Genomic DNA, 17,235 nt, shown 5'->3' with positions numbered 1-17,235 from the left:
TTTGTAGTGCAAACGGATCATCAAACACTTAGATACTTTCTCACACATGCTAAATTGACAGAGAAACACATGCGTTGGGCAAATTTCCTATCTATATTTCATTTTCAGATAGTGCATGTGGAAGGCAAGAAGAATGTGGTTGCAGATGCTTTATCTCGCAAACCACAAGTATTAGCTGTTTCAATTCCTTATCACCATGAATTGGATAATATGAGAGGGCAGTATGCTGATGATGAAGATTTCTCTGAAATCTATGAACAGTTGATCAATGGCCAACATCATGACCATTATGTGTTCAAAGAAGGCTTTATCATGATGCATGGAAGACTATGCATTAAAAAACAACTAAGGCCAAAAGTTTTATTAGAAAGTCATGCTCCACCATATGCAAGACATCATGGTATTGATGCTACAGTCAAAGCGGTAGAGACTTTCTTCTATTGGCCAACCTTGAGATCTAATATTGATGCATATGTCAGATCTTGCCTTGTATGTCAAAAGGTCAAATTTGATAGACAGAAGGCACTAGGATTATTGCAACCACTATCTATTCCAAAATGGCCATGGGAAAGTATTGCCATGGATTTCATTTTTGATCTTCCAAGAACTTCTTCAAGGAATGATGGAATCTGGACTATCATTTGCAGATTCAGCAAACAGGCACATTTCATTCCTGTAAAGAAAAAGGTTAAGTCAAAACACATGGTAAAGATATTTATGCAAAATATCTTCAAGTACCATGGAATGCCACGGTCAATTGTCAATAATAGAGACCCAAGAATGACTAGCTTGTTTTGGAAAGCATTGTTTGAAAACATGGGCACTACGCTGAAATTTCCATCTTCTTTCCATCCACAAACTGATGGACAGTCTGAAGAAGCAAATTTGACTGTTTTAGATTTACTAAAGTGTTACGTTTCAGATCATAAGACTTCTTGGGAACACTACTTCCCATTGGTTGAGTATGCATACAATAATACAGTGCACTCATCTACTGGCAAAGCACCTTTTGAGATTGTGGAAGGTGGAAAGAAATTGCCTCCCATTTTGCAAACAAAAGATAACATCTTTGAAGCAGATCGTTATGTAAAAGATTGGAAAGAAGCATATAAAAAGGTCCAGTATGCCCTAGAAAAGTCACAAGCTAAACAGAAAAGAGCTGCTGATAGTCATCGTCGAGAGCTCTTGTTCAAAAAGGATGATTGGGTCTTATTGCGTTTTGAAAAGGCACATTTGAGAAAACAAAAGGGCAAGGAACGTTTGTTTCCAAAGTTGAGTATGCGTTATTATGGCCCTTTTCAAATCTCAGAGAAGATCAATGACGTAGCATATAGGCTGAAATTACTAGAGAATTGGAAAATCCATAATGCATTCCATGTGCGCCTATTGAGGCCTTTTATTGGTGAACTGCCAGAAGATTTGGTTCAAGAGGAACAACTTGAAGTAGAGGAATTAGATGAGATTCTAGTTCCTGAGCAGATCCTGGCACATAAGGATAGGAAAGTGAAAGGTAGATCTATAAGAAGATTTTCGGTGAAGTTCAAGAACTATTCACCAATGGATGCCAAATGGATGGAAGAGGCTGAATTAGCAGATTCGCCTCAGTTATTGCAACTTTACCAAAAAGCTTTCTTACTGGAATCCACAGTGACTTCGAATGCTTTTTGAAGCAATGTACATTCTCTATTGTATAGTTGAATATTGTATCTCATTGAATAATGCATAATGTATGTCTTACATTTAGCATTAACATGTGTATCATTGAATGAAATCTTAGTGCTTTGAAGTTGTACTTGTTACACTTTAGTTGAATGAATATGCATGTTGTGACACTACTAGTTCGCGCATACGTACTATCGCCTTGTGTTGCATCCGGAAACATATATATTAGAAAGGCTCCTAATAATCATAGTTGGATACAGGATGTAATCCTCCATCTATGTGAGACTTGAACTTGCGATGACACAAATGGTAGTGGGAAAACTCCTAACATCGCCCCATGTCATCTGTTAGCAAGTGATACATCAAGCACGGAGATAGAGCTTGCTCCCTCCGATCACCTCTCTCTCTATTCTCAGAAGAAATGCTTTGCATGATGGATTGATTCCATCGAAGGTACAATTCTGTGTTTTCTCTGCTCATGCTGAATAAGAACAGTGAACTCTGCACATGCTGAATAAGGACAGTGAACTCTGTTCATGCTGAATCAGAATAGTGAACTCTACACATGCTGAATCATAAGAACAGTGAACTCTGTTCATGCTGAATAAGAATAGTGAACCCTGCACATGCTGAATCGTAAGGACAGTGAACTCTGCTCATGCTGAATAAGAACAGTGAACTTTGTTCGTGCTGAATAAGAACAGTGAACTCTACTCATGCTGAATAAGAACAGTGAACTCTATTCATGCTGAATAAGAGCAGTGAACTCTGCACATGCTGAATCATAAGAACAGTGAACTCTGCACATTCTGAACAGTAAGAACAATGTGCTGGACAGTAAGAATAGTGAATTCTACACATGCTGGACAGTAAGGGATGTTGATCTGGACATGTTGTAGTGTTCCTATGCAGATGGGATTTACTTAGAAGAGATGAAAACCAACTGTTCACAAGTTATGTATTTTGGAACATTACCATTTTTGTAATTTTCTATCTTTTAATTGATAAAGAAATACCAAGAGGGGCACCGGTCTTCGGGGCTAATCTGGTGTTGAGTGAGGGAGAGAGGTATCTGTTTATGTGTATGTAAAGTCCAGGTGTTAATTGAAGGAACTACCACTTTATGTGAGTCATAGACCGGTTTCATGGTACCTCCTTTCTGCTCTACTAACAATAATCCTCATGGCCTTGACTATCTCACTTGGAGTGTTGTAATGAAAGCAGTGTAGAATTACTTTGTATTACACAGGTACAGGATGAGCTTTGGCACATGCAATCCACACTTCCAGAGGCTCATCTTGTGGGGATTGTGCTCTACAAGCTCCCGTTTGGAGTAGCCAATGCTTTGCGGGCACATGCATCCTTGACACCGGTGAGCTTTACCCACATATCCTCAATGTTGCTTGAGCATGAGGTGTCATTGAAGTTACAGGGGAGGCTTCCATCTCAGTACAGTGGCTATGCTAAGGCATTTGCAGCTTCAGAGAGGGGTTGAAGGCCCACTACTATCATTGTGGTGAGAAGGAACATTGTGCAAGGATTGTAAGGAGTTAGTAGCTTTGAGGAAGGAGGAGAAGAAGAAGAAGCAAGATATAGAATCCTCAACTAAGTCATCCCCCTCCTCTTAGATCCTCTAGCCAAGGCACACAAGGGATCCTCTTCTTTAGATCAAGAAAAGGGCTTGGCAGCCCCACCTCCTTTTACTTTCTCGTGCAAGTGATGCGGCCATCCCTCATGACTCTCTAGTGCTAGAGAGGAAGTGTGAGAGGGTGGTGAGGTGGAGCAGACAAGCCTCATTTATACAAATATGCACGTGCACAGGATCCAAAGAGGGACTCTCCAATGCTAGTGAGAGGGTGGTGAGGTGGGACAGGTGAGCCTCATCTATATAAGTATACACATGCACACGATCCAAAGAGAGAATTCCTTGATGCATTGATTGAAGTCTGGCAAGTTTTGAAATCTTGGAGCTTGGATTAACATCCAGGTTCATGATGGGTTGTTACTTGACAAAGAGCAAGATTGGATCCTAGTTCGAGCTTACATGAGGGGACACTTTGATGGCTTGGCTGAAGGCAAGGAATCCATGTTCACATATGCTCAACAGCATTCGTGACAGGATATTCACATGTGCTACTTCAGAGGCAGTGTTTGACAGACATAGAGAGATGCTATGCTTCTTCTCTATTTTCAGGTTCTGGTATGATGGACATTGGCATCAGGTTCACTTTGAGGCAACTTGATGGTGGCTTGATCACCCATTGTTTGGGTATCGATGGTCCTATTTCGGTGGTCTTTGTTATATGGACTATGATGAGTCATCATCAACGTAAGTTGTGGGCCAGGCATTGTAAATATTTTAGGTAATTTTTATTTGTCATGTTTCTAATGGTTTTGGCCATTTATTACGCCAATTGGTGCATGATTCTGGCCAACTTGATCTTTTTATGGCATTATTCTATCCCTATTTATTCAGGGCTCCCTTCTCCTCAAGTCATTCATCACTTGCAATTTCCCAGTGTAGATCCTATTGGAGAGAGGGAGTGGGTATCAGTGCCTAGACACCTAGTGACTCACTATTGTACACGACTTTCTAGTATTTGGCATATGGATTCCATTTCCTGAGCATATCTCTGAGTTCTCCTTTGTAGTGTTCTTCTTTTTTTTTTCCTTGTTTCTCGTGTTGTGCACTTTTGACAGATTTAATCAAGTGGCTGAGAAGAGAAGACTTGGGAAGTTTTCAATGGTTGTGTCAAATACAAAACATTTTACCATGAGGCCTGAAAACTAGTGCCTCCATGAGAAACACCAATATTCTCAATAAAAAACCTAGCAATATTTGTCCAAGGATGATGCTAAGTATATAAGGATTGTAGAACGGTGAATCGTGGGGCCATCATATGAATTTTGACATCCAACAAGGCAACACACCCATCTATTTTGGCATACCATGACTCTTGGAAACTAGTGCGTCCATGCAAAACACCAATATCCTCCATTAAAAACCTGACAATATCTGTCCAAGGATGATGCTAAGTACATAAGGATTGCAAGATGGCAAATCGCAAGGCCATCATATGAATTTTGAGATCCAACAAGGCAACACACCCATCTGTTTTGGCAGAGTATCATGTTGCCAAGATACCCACGCCTAACCTTGCCAATTTCCTTGGTTCTTCCAAAGCATAAAGCGAATGGGCTGCACTAGTTCTTGCAGTGACTTTTGCATCCAAGGAACCAAAGGTAAGAAATAAGAGATCATGCTAATCATGATTTCTTGTGCAACCTTTTAGTCGCACATGTAGAGGCTAACCCTTGGATTTCCAATAAACAAACTTATCATAAATACGGAAAGACATCCAATCAAACAAAGCATGAGGATCCACATCCACCCCAATGGGGTAACCTAGGTGTCAAGTTATCTCACCTCTAGAAACCACACCCCCTTGCCACCCCAAAGCATTCAAATCAAGCTCCATACAATTGATCAGAGTGGATTTCTGTGCATTGCTATGCAAGCCGGAAGTGAGACCAAATAGGCTTCCTCCCTGTAAAAGAGCTTGTCTAGTGATCTCACTATCAATAACCAGCTTATCCAGGAATGAAAGCATCGGATGTGTCACCAAGGCATTGGCTCAAGCTAATAGCCTAATGAGCGAGTATGTTCTTGCAAATGAAGGCAAAGCGTCTGCATTACCGCTAAGCATGTAGTAGCGAATCCAGGAACAGATCTTGTATTGCAGCAAATTGCAATCTTCCATGAGCAGGCTGCCATTTTCTCCACTCATTGCTCATATCCAAGCCTGGCTTGAGGCTTTGCTATTATGTGGTGACTTGTATAAGGAAGTTGATAATGGGCAAATACAAACTCCTCTCGTGGAGGAGATTTACGATGGGCTGAAAGGGTTCTTTGAGGTTCTCTTTCGCACTCCATAAGCTTGTCCTCAAATAATGCAGAGCATCTTGTTCTTTCTAGATGGCCAATTAGTTCATGTTGTATTGTGGTGGCCCTTGGAGGAATTTCAGGATGTGCTTAGGCAGGCAATGTCCAATTTGGGTGGAAGTTGTTAACTTCCCTTTGCATCTTTGGTGGCTTCTTCCATTGGCTGTGTGTTCTCTTGGATAGGTATTAGTGGAGCCTCGGCCCTCACTGAATAGAAATAGAGCTTGTTTGCTCTAGGATACAAGCAAACCTCAATTGACTAAAATACAATTTCAAGACCCTGGTTTACATCCCTTGTGTTATGAGTTCAGATGGGGGACGTTTGCAGGTCACTATTTTTGATGTGGGCCGCTGGGTTATTTTATATCTGAATGTACTCATAATCCTCAAGGATCACAGCATTGTGTGAATCCAGAGGTTGAGATCATACACAAGTGTGTGAGTCTCAAAGTTTGTCTCAAGAGCAACATGTATCTCCTCTTGCACCTACTTGGCAAACTGCAAAAAAAGGATTTGTATGATGCCTTGAGCCTCGTCCTTTGATTGTGAGCAAGTTTCAAAGGAAGCTCCTTGGGTGACTGTGGTAAAGCATCATGCTCGCCACGAATCCCAGTTGGTTCCTATGCACACATCCCTACCTAATGTCACTTGAATGTTTCAATGAAGGGGCAAAGGATTTTATTCTAGGCTCCATGATAAAAGTTCTTCTGATTCTGCCTTGCCGTTTGATGCTCGGGGAAAATTGCTTCCATCAAGGGATGCTTTTTGTACTCAGCAACAGCAGTATCCTTGTCAGGCATTGATTGCTGGTTTGCAGAGGGCTGATCTTGTGGATGTCATTCACAGTAAGATGGAGATCCAGACTGGTAAAACTGCAGATGCAATGGGGAAAGCACTGCAGCAATTGCTTTCTCATCTGTTTATCATCCGAACTTCTCCCTCCTCCCATACTCAACATCCACTAGTGATATCAAAGCTACTCATCATCCACACCCCTTATCTTCACTCTGCCATACATCAGATCTGCGACTATCTTTCCTGTATCTTGTTCATTCTACTCTCTTTCTTTCATGCCTGCACGATAGCTTATATGCTTAGTCAGTGCAAGTATCAGACACACTTCTTGCACTATCAGAGGCAGGTTTTATCACATGCCCAACCTACATGGACAGAATTGTCACGTAGCCTCAAAATGTCCTATTGGGGACATCTGCATCTCCTCATGCCAGTTGAGGATAGCGACATGGAGACACAGAGGCATTGCAGCAGAGGATTTTATCTGCCAACCGTGTTGGACAAAGGCAAAGCCCAAGGAGCACTACATATGTTGTCAATGGAGAGCCCTCCCCTCTCTCCACAACCACTACTCTTCCAGTCACTTACAAGCCATCCTCACAAGTTACCTTGATGTGAGCTACGACTTTACACCCATGACCCACAAGAAGATGAACCTGTCACCCTTACCACTGCCATATCCAAGACATCATCACCACCACAAGAGGCATCCACCCAGTTGCATGAGCCTTGATGATTGGGAGCAGAAGGGGCAGCACCCCATGAAAGACTTATTTTACATCATCAACGAGACATAATGGCAGTACTTTCCAGTACACTTGGCTAGATCTACTTGTCAGAATTTCTCAAATCTACTTATTAGACATTATCTGATTTTAGTTAGATTATATTCCATCTTACATTATACTTCACAATACGACATCCTTTCACTTATACCATATACAAGGTCTCATATGCCGCTTCAGCCTTTTGCAGATGTTAATACTTCTTTCTTTCCTCCTTTTGCTTCATCTGTACCACTTGTTCTTCTGTCTTTGTTGCTTCTTCATATCTTCCTCCTCCTCCCCCACCTCCTCTTGCTTGTACTACTCCTGAGAGTGAGTGGGCATGTGTATGCACATATTTGCATACACACAGACACCCACAGATAGGTGCATACATATGCATGCATATCAGACACATATGAGTGGGTGGCACCTTTGACAAAACAAAGAAGGGCTTGGGCCACTTCATCCAACCAATTCAAGTTGTTGCAGGCTGGCTATTCTGCCTATGACTCAGCAAATTACATGCACTGTCTCTAATAGATTCCCTATGATGCCATATTTGGCTTGCCATCTTGGTGATCGTTTGCGGTTACATTACCTTCTCTTGACTGCATTGTGTTAACCTCATCTTACAATCTCTACTCAATTCTCAATCCAACTCAAGTCTCAGAATAATTTCCAGGCCCTTAGCTTTAGCAATGCCTAATAGCTTATGCATGTAATTGTTCCATGTCTAGACAGGTCACACTCTTCCACCAGTTATTGCAGTTTGTCCCTCAGTTTCCCTGAACCCACATAAGGTCCAGCATGTGAATTTTTGGGGGAGCAAGTCCTTTATTATTTCTGGACAGCACTTGAGTGTGATTCACGCACCAACTTCTCACAGAGGCAGTGGAATGACGAACATTGTCACAGATGGAAGCTGATTGCTAGAATTGTTGCTTGATTCATTTGGACAGCAAACCATTAATCTATAAGATACACCCACTGCAAGACTTTCTCTTGTATTTGCACAGAAATCCACCATATTCGCCGCAGGGGATGAGAGAGATTTCATAGTGACACTAAGTGCATGAGAACAAGAAGAGATGTTTTTCTTTGTACTTAGATTCCAACACCTTTCATTCAGGGCACATATGGTTTGGCATTATAGACCACCTGGCTTTTCCTAGTCAGCCCTTATATTGCACTCTCTCCTGTTATCTTTTGATGTTTCATTGAAGTCTATGCACGAAGTTCCAATCCAATCCAGACTTCAGCAACAAATTTGCCAAGGTTTATAAATCTACAGTTTAGAAGCAGTCTTCTAATAAGTGTTTTGAAAACATTTATGCAGTATCCTTTACAAGAGCCTCTATATCTCAAAAATGCCATATGTGTCATCAATCTTGAGTGTACATTCATTGCATATTGTATATTGGTCCCATGTATCTCGAGTAATCTCTACTATTTTTAAGTAGGAGCAATTCTATAAAATCAGTTCAAACTCTAATCAAGTTCAAGATGTGCGAGTTTGCCAAGTCTTAAGAAAATATGAATCGCAACCTTGTCTTTTGTATAAGAAAGGCTTCAAATACTCCAATGATGTGGCAGATTCCTGTGAACAAGAAACAATGCACTCTCAACCTGCTTATCTTTGGAAATTGTGGCAATAAATGTTGACATGAGTGTAGGAATGGGGATTTACATATTTTGGGACTCTCTTTGTGAATTTCTTTGCTGTGGTAAGAATCTAAGCTAGTTGACTTTCTATGATGACAATTCTTCTTGGAAGGTGGACTTGCAAATGAGGAAACAACATTCTCAAGACCAAACATGTTCTTGCATCCTTACTTTCCTTGAAACCATCTTCAGATACCTTAGAACTCAAACACACCAAAAATCACTGGAAGCTGCTTTAAAACACCACTTGGACTTGCATCTGTCAGGATGAGAAAAAACTCTCACGTGTACAGTTCTCTCTTATTAATGACTAGCAACTTGCTTTGTCAATATGATTGTGAGGGGTTGGCAACTGGCTCAGTGACTGACTTGATGAGGCTGGTCACAACTCTCACTCAATTTGCTCCTGGTCTTCTGCTCACTGGTCCATTGTGTGGTCTAGTCTTGTTGATCCCTCTCATCTCACTAAGAGGGCAACAATGGGGACAACCTCTCTATAAAGCAATGATGATCCCAAGGTAAGACTCTGCTCCTATACTAACAACATGAGAAACCTGATGTAAACAATGCATTTTTCCATCCAATTATTTTCTATCAATACATAAGCCTAGCTTTTCGGATCATGTTATCTAATTCAGGTTGATGCTTACTAAAGTCTTCTATATTTACCTTAAAGCACGTTGAACCCATTTTGTAATTAAGGCTGTATCCTGTCTACTGGCCAAATATAAATAATTTGGAAGTGTAATATCCTGTCACATAACCCCCTACTATAAACAAGCCTTGCACACAGACTGTCCTTTCCTGACAAACCATCGTCATCCTCCACACAATTTACATCTTTGTCTTTCCACGTCCTTTTTCACCACGACCTGTATCATGGTCTTATTTCTCTATTTTGATCCTTCCCCCCTCTCTCTCAGACTCAACCCTTCCAGCCAAGCCTAAGCAGTTTTCCCCAAATAGCCCATTCATATTATACATGAGCCAGAAAAAGGAATTGAGAAGATTCTGATGTTTAGTGAATGAACACAAGCATCTTTGCACACATCTATGTAGTTGACCTACAATTATTTGTGAAATCTACAACCTTATTGCTTCTTACTTTGAAATCAGCTTACAGAAAATATGGATAATGTAGCATGTGTTATTTATAAGTATACCCTTCCAAGGTGCTTGGACCTTCTGTTTTCAGGCATAAAGCATCAAGCATATCATCATTACCCAATATCTGCATCCAAATAATCCAACATACAAAGGTAATATAAATGGGATCACCTCATCAATCAAATGTCAACAGATGTAAAGTTGGTAAGTATGTAAACAACAATAGACCTGGTCCATTGCTTCATGTGTATCACGAACGTCATGTTCCACTTCAGTAAGCGCTCTTTTCAAGGGTAATAACCTTTGCAAACTGCAATCACAAAGCATGCGGAGCATTCTCATCCATTTGTTTCAATTATAAAGATTTCCAAAAGCTGCAACGTTTCAACTCTTGAAAGACGAGTCTCAAAGGAACACCTTACCCGCCTGTATCCACATCATTTGTCAGCTCCTCTAAGAGCCTCTCAGCCACCAATTTTAACCTTCACTCACACCAAACGTGGTTAGGCTAATCAAAGACTGTTATGAATCGTCATCCACAGATTGTCACATACAACTAATGATGGTCGGTACTGACACAAACCAACATAATCCAAAGATTTTGCTATTGCTTGCAAGCACAGGCTGCATGGTATGAACATAACTGCACAAAGACAGTAAATAGGCAGTTTGATAAACAAGAAGTACAATCAATTTGTAGTCACCTTTCAACCTTTTGGTGGAAAAAATTGCATGTTTCATCCAAAATGCACTCCAGCATGAGCAGATGAAAAGGCATTGTAGTTTGTGGATTGTTTGTGCATCGTTTAGCATGCTGAGCCATAAGAGAAGCAAAAGATTCTCTTGCCCTGTAAAAGGTAAAATGCCATCTCAGGAAAAATTTGGCTAAGATTATCACATCCCTAAGCATTTGGACCTTGGTGTACAAATATTGTGACAACAAACAGAAAAAACTCGGCGATGTAAGTTGTGTCCTCTAAGATATGAGGAGACGGACTAAATGCAACCCCAAGAAGCTTGTTACAAGCCACTTTCTTTTCAATATCAAACATACATAGTGGTTTTTATAGATCTGAGAAAGAGCATTAAAAATCATTGCAAACATCCTACATGAAACTGGTATCAGATGAAAAAGTATTACTAATCAATCTCAGATGGCATCCATATGTTCAGTTTAGCCCGAGTTGACTGCAGCTTGACATAAGATAGGGGATATGCACTCAGTGATATGGCTCTCTTGCAAGCTATGCACACACACACAAATAGTTTCTCTCTCTCTCTCTCTCGTGTGCACGTGTGCAAGCTATGCACAAACACAATAGCAAAGGATGGCACTTGCCATCTTTGTGGCCAAGAAATAGAGGAGCACTACACATGCACATGTATATTATACTATGACATACGAGGACGGTACCACTACCTCTTCCGTGATGGTTTTGGACCTCTTTGTCATGTTATAGAGTACAAGGAGCAAAGATGCCTAGGTCTTTTCCTCTTGGAGCTCCAGAGGCGCCGCACAGCACTACTGCAAGACAGGAGGCCAGCTCACCTAGAGGAACCTACATAGAGCAGTAACAAACTTTTTTCACAAATCAAATCCTACTGACACTACCAGCCTAGCAAAGATAGAGCCACCCCACTAGACACCTTCCATTCCATGCTGTGGAGTCACATTAAATAAAGCCATTTCACTTTGTCGAGCACAACGACCCCATATACCAAGACCGTGTCCAAGGAGGCCACACCACAGCCGGATTAAAGCCATTCTCACAAGACTCTAGCATAGTCCCATCGTATAATTATTCTCAGCATTGTTTCATAGTCACTTACTAATTTTAATGTTATCTTCACATTACTGATGAGATGACATTAGACATGGAAGTATTTTGGATTTTGCCAGAGGCCACGTCGGCCTTATGTAGGAATTTATATATCTTTCTTTCGTTCTTTCTTTCTCTCTCTCTCTTTCTCATAGAGATGGAGGTAAACTACTACTACTATTTCTCCGTTTTATCTTCTATTTTTTCTCCTAGAATACAAGTTCTAGGGTGTGCATATAAGTGTGAATGTAATGTACTAATGTAACAATACGAATATGATGGGCACTGGCCACATAGCTATGCCAGCTATAGTGGGTGTATCTGCCTATTGCATCCATAATGAAGATTTCTTGCAAGAGTGGCTCCTTGTCCATACATGATCTTGTAGGATTAGGTCCCCTATAAGTACCGCAAATGCATAGTGTCACTCTTCAATGTGCTTGAAGCAGAGTCTTCATGAAAGAATGACAACAAAGCTCCCACAAAAGAAATGACTGGCCTTGTGTGAATGAGCGAAATAAGGGAGCCAATAAGACATCAATGGGGAATAGTATCTAATGTTAGGTCAACACTCCTTTTGCACCCAAGATCTATAACATCAAATGCATGCTGCAATTCAGCCTTAAAGGCTGCAATATGTGTCTCATGGGGCCTAGTCAATAGCATATTATCCACATAAAGAGTGAGAATCAAGAGATCATCCCCATCCTTGTGGACATATAGTGTGCTCTCAATGTGTGAATCACTAAAACTAAGAGCAATCAAGTGAGCACATATTTTCTCAAACCATGGCCTAGGTTTTGTTTCAAACCATACAAGGCCTTATGCAACCAACACACCTTGTCCTCTGACCCTTTTTGAACAAAGCTAGGAAATTAAGTGACCAACACACCTTGCCCTCAAATCCTTTCTGAACAAAGACGTGATCGCTACTACCATCAAATCTGTGTTTTAGTTTGTAAACCCACTTTGTGCATATCCCACGCTTGCTAGGAGGCAAGTTACATAATTCCTATGTGCCATTCTTATCTATAAAATCTAACCGACTGCAATGTTTTCATTCAATGCTCACTCTAAGAAGTATTACCAAAGCTATAGGCTCCTCATTACATCAATAAAAACAAGAGCCTATGCAACAAAATGACCCTGAGCATGTCTAGTGACTGCCCAAGTTTTGCTAGGAAGAGCAGATTGTTTGTTGTTCTCTAAAGTATCTAACAGCCATCTAGGAATATGCCTAGACTCTCCAATGGCAATCCTTGCATGATGAACAACATCAGCAGCAATGTCCCTATCAATGGGCTGAATATCAGGTTGCTGATTTTCATGCAAAAGTGGCTGATTTTGCTGCTGTAACCCTTTCAATAGGTAGCTGTAAATGACCCTTTTCATGTACCCCTTGCTGAAATAAAAGCAACAAGCTATCAAGCATATCCATCGAACCAACAAGCCTAATTTTTGCATGGATACTTTGTTTGTAGACCATTGCTGCAAAATATACCCTTTATTTTCTACACTACAATCAATGAAAATACATTTGATAGCTTTACCTTGAAGTTTACGTCTTTTTGGCTGTTGTACCAAGGCATACGTCAAACAACCAAAGACATGCATATGGTAACTATTTCACCACTTGTTTACAATAGCCAAGCCTCATAAGGTGTATAATCATTCAATGCTTTTGTGGGGCTTCGATTCACTCAAGCCAAAATTTGGTGGGTGTGACAGCATACAACGTGCCATCTCCATCAGAGTCTGATTCTTTTTTTTAGCAGCACCATTTTGTTGAGGCATGTAAGGCGTAGCACATTGATGCTTAATGCCCCTTTAAGCCAAGAAAGTGTTAAAACTCATGTGACATGTATTCCCCCCTTGATCAATACAAAGAGTAATCAACTTGCAGCCACTATCATTTTCAGCCAATGCTACGTAGGTTTTAAAATATGCAAACACCCTTGATTTGTGCTTCAATGCATATACCCAACAATGACAGGTCCTATTATCAATGAAGGTCACAAAAGACAAATATCCCCCAATGAAGTTGATACACATGGATCCATAAACACCACTATACACAAGCTTAAATTCTGATCAGCATGCATAAACCCACTTTTGGGAAACCATGCACAATGCATTTTGCCAAGTACACAACTCTCATATACATTATGAGTAGGTTTTCAACAAAGGGAGATCATGCAACGTATTTTTGCTTCTCAAGCGAAGCAGACTACCATAGTTCAAATGACCAAATCGAGCATGCCATAACTTGGCATCAACCTATAGTGCATCCTATGATGCTTTCTTCTCATACAAATCAAGTTGATATAGGCCATTGTACAATGTGTTTGTGACAACAAGAGCATCCCCATTACTAAAATCATAGACGTTGCATCAACCCATATGGAATTTAACCATAAAACCAACATATGCAATGGCTGAAAATGCCCAACACATGTAAGACCTTCTAAAGCATGATGATACCCCTATTTTGTACAACAATGGGAATTTGTCCAATGCCCTTGATTGCACATGAAGCATTGTTAGCACATGCGATAGATCTCCCCTTTTATACATTTGTATGTGATACAACCAAGTAGTGAAAGGAGGTAATGTGTGGAAGCATTGTTGTCAAAATACCATATATTCTTGTTTTCAGCCACTAATAGACACTAAGAATGTGATGAGGAATCATACAAATGCCGCACACACAACAAAGACATAAGCCTATTTGACGTCCAAACTAGCCAAACATGCTTCTGCATCCTTCACATTTTGTGAATTTTCAGCAACTCTCATACCCAATTGCTTCCTTTTTTTATTAACAACCAAAGTATAGTGGCAAAACTCTGATTTCATTCAAATAGACCAGCCAAGACAATAGAAACAACAGATAACATCTAAAATATCATATGCTCTATCTTGAGTTGCTTGCACAAATAGGCAACATGCACCTCATTATTAACCTAATACGGAGAGGCAAGTTTCTCTCAAGCATCCTTGGCCATTGCGCATAACCAAATAGGTGGAAATGCCGTGTCTCTTGCATGATAATTCGATCAATTCATGTGCTTGGTCATCTCACCCGTCCCATCTAAGCTCATCAGCAATGGTAGGAGGAGGAGAAGCAGGTACTCATAATCTACTAGTCACTAAAGTGAAGGAGAAGCAGGTGCTCATCAGCAATGGGAGGAGGAGAAGTAGGTGCTCATGATATTTCAGATGCATCTTTTGTTTCAATTGTATTCGCTAGTCTATTTGAATCAAATCAACGCTTTGCCACTATACTATGCTTGCTTGCCAAAAGAAACACCAATCAATACTCATTTGATGAGTTGGTTTCAAATTAACCAACTATGCCATGTGGACATACACGATGAGGCATGTCTTGGTTGTAAAACAACTTTGGGGATATGTATCTAGCACTTCCATCATTCTACAAAATAGGGCTTGCAAGCCTTCTCTTTGTGTCAAATAGATATCCCCAAAGTCGTTTTGCAACCAAGATATGTCTCATCGTGTACGTCCACACGGGATAGTTGGTCCCATCCAACTTGCCATCATTGCCAAACATGTTGAGCAACCACTACTTGCTGCAAATGCTGGTATTTTTTACTAGCTACTATCCAAGGTAGAAATGCAGGTGTGGCACAAAAAGAAAGCAAAGAGAAACTCAAATCTTGCAATTCTATGGCTCGAATGTCGATGACAAATCTAAATGTCAAAAACTCGAAGCAAAATTTGTTCCAATGTTCCATGTCATGCAAGATAACAAATTGGACCTTGATATCAATGAATTTGGGTGAATTTCACAAAAGCCCCAAATTTATAGGATGAAATTTGGTAAAATTATGGCTCAAAAGTGAAAAGGCCCAAATTTTTGTGAACATCAAAGCCAAATTTTCTTCAAATTGACGAAGAATTTTGTGGAATTGGCTAAAATGCTCGAATTAAAGGACAAAGTTTAGCCTGTTTGATTTGATTTGGACAAATCTCCCAATACTACCCCAAATTGTGCTTATATAGAGGTGTTCGTGGAAACAAGGGCCTATTTAAGTCAAGGTTGGGCTTGTCATGATTAATCGATGTGACATTAACATTGAATGTTAATTGTGAGTGTCAAGAGCTGTTGGGTTTGCATTAGATCTACCTGTCGAGAGGCACACATGGCACATTGAATAACATGTGTCAGGGCTGCAACAAATGTGCAGGTCAGAACTGTCACAGCAAGTTGGGTAGGTGCCGCACAGGCTGTCAGTGGCACGACACAAGTTGCAAATAGGGAAACAGTGCCAAAGCAGGGAGACATTGCAAGCAGGCTGTGTACAGAGGGAGAGTATTGACATGCCACATCCACTAATATGAAAATAGAATGAAAGTACAATCACTAAGGTACTAAAGTACCACATCTGAAGTGAGTGGCTGTTCACATAGGGGAAAAAGCACTTCTCCAAGTAGGAGGTAAAAAGTGGTTGTAGATAAGGGAGCATTCACAAGCGAACAACAGAGGAATAAGATAAGGGTAACATTTGAAAGGTGATCCCTTACAAGTTGTTGCAATAAGTTTGGACTCGCAATGCATGGGGCATGAGATAGGCTTGCAAAAAGCCATGTCAAACTCCAACAAAAGCTCAAAAATGTATCTGAGCTCCAAGATAAAGATGTGCTAAGGAAGTTGATAAATCCTCAAGCCAAGGAAGAAGTGGAGAATGCCCAAATCTATCATATCGAACTCCTTCTGTAGAACATAGTCACAAGTAGCACGCAGGACACAGACCTATGGGACTCCGAGACGCCATCCCCAAGACATTTTGGTAACGGGACATGTCACTTTGATTGGTGACGTCACATTCATGTGCGTCACATACGGGACAAGATGCGAAATGTAATAGGAAAAGTGATAGGAAAAGTGACGAGCAAGTCAATTTTTTAAAAACGGGCTGCTTTTTTTATCGCTTCATAAGTCATCATTTTTTTAAAAACATGCAACTAAATTGTTATTTAAAAATGTCACCGATTGATTAATCGTTAGACATAGTGAACAGTCCATAAAAAGAAACGGGCCAACTTCTCTCTTTTTTATTGCATTATCAACTCGCCTTCGATAGGACATGAACAGAAGGATTGAGTTTTGGCACTTCTCATCACTTGGCGACTAAATAGTGAACTTCGAAAGCTCAAAATCAAGATTGACACATCCAGTTCACATCTCACCACATAGCAATCACGGAGATGACTCCAACGATTAGCTACCAGGGGAACCCGGAAAATGTTGTAACTGCAACTGAAACTCACAAAGTAATCCTGCACCAATTCAACATTTATTGTGGTGTTGTGATTTCTCCATTGACAGATATTGTCAAGCTGAGCCAATCGAGGGTCTAGCATGCGCTCTAGACCAATTGCTAGATTCCAAAGACCTTGAGACTCAAGCACTTAATATGTATTCTCTGGGCAGCAATCTGATTTTCTTCTTTAGTGC

The 17,235-nt window shown here is 40.5% G+C and overlaps 1 protein-coding gene across 3 annotated transcripts in view; it reads right to left on the bottom strand.

The window, feature by feature from the left end:
• The window catches only part of LOC148031584 (magnesium transporter MRS2-2-like), a 71,569-nt gene that overhangs the window by 7,585 nt on the left and 46,749 nt on the right, over positions 1 to 17,235 (bottom strand). For 2 of the 3 annotated variants that reach the window (XM_087685157.1, XM_087685158.1), the window contains 4 exons: positions 10,641 to 10,784; positions 10,359 to 10,418; positions 10,165 to 10,246; positions 9,993 to 10,060 (listed from right to left, as the gene is read on the bottom strand). In XM_087685157.1, the coding sequence (XP_087541283.1) occupies positions 9,993 to 10,060; positions 10,165 to 10,246; positions 10,359 to 10,418; positions 10,641 to 10,784 (354 nt within the window). The remainder of the gene's footprint in view (positions 1 to 9,992; positions 10,061 to 10,164; positions 10,247 to 10,358; positions 10,419 to 10,640; positions 10,785 to 17,235) is intronic. The other variant, XM_087685159.1, reaches the window with a different exon arrangement.

The sequence above is a fragment of the Lygodium microphyllum genome, chromosome 9 (assembly GCF_053477565.2).
Source record: "Lygodium microphyllum isolate KBCC chromosome 9, Lygodium_microphyllum_v1.1.10, whole genome shotgun sequence".
Lineage (NCBI taxonomy): Eukaryota > Viridiplantae > Streptophyta > Polypodiopsida > Schizaeales > Lygodiaceae > Lygodium > Lygodium microphyllum.
Note: the sequence above shows the minus strand (reverse complement) of the source record. Positions and strands in the feature narration are given on the sequence as shown.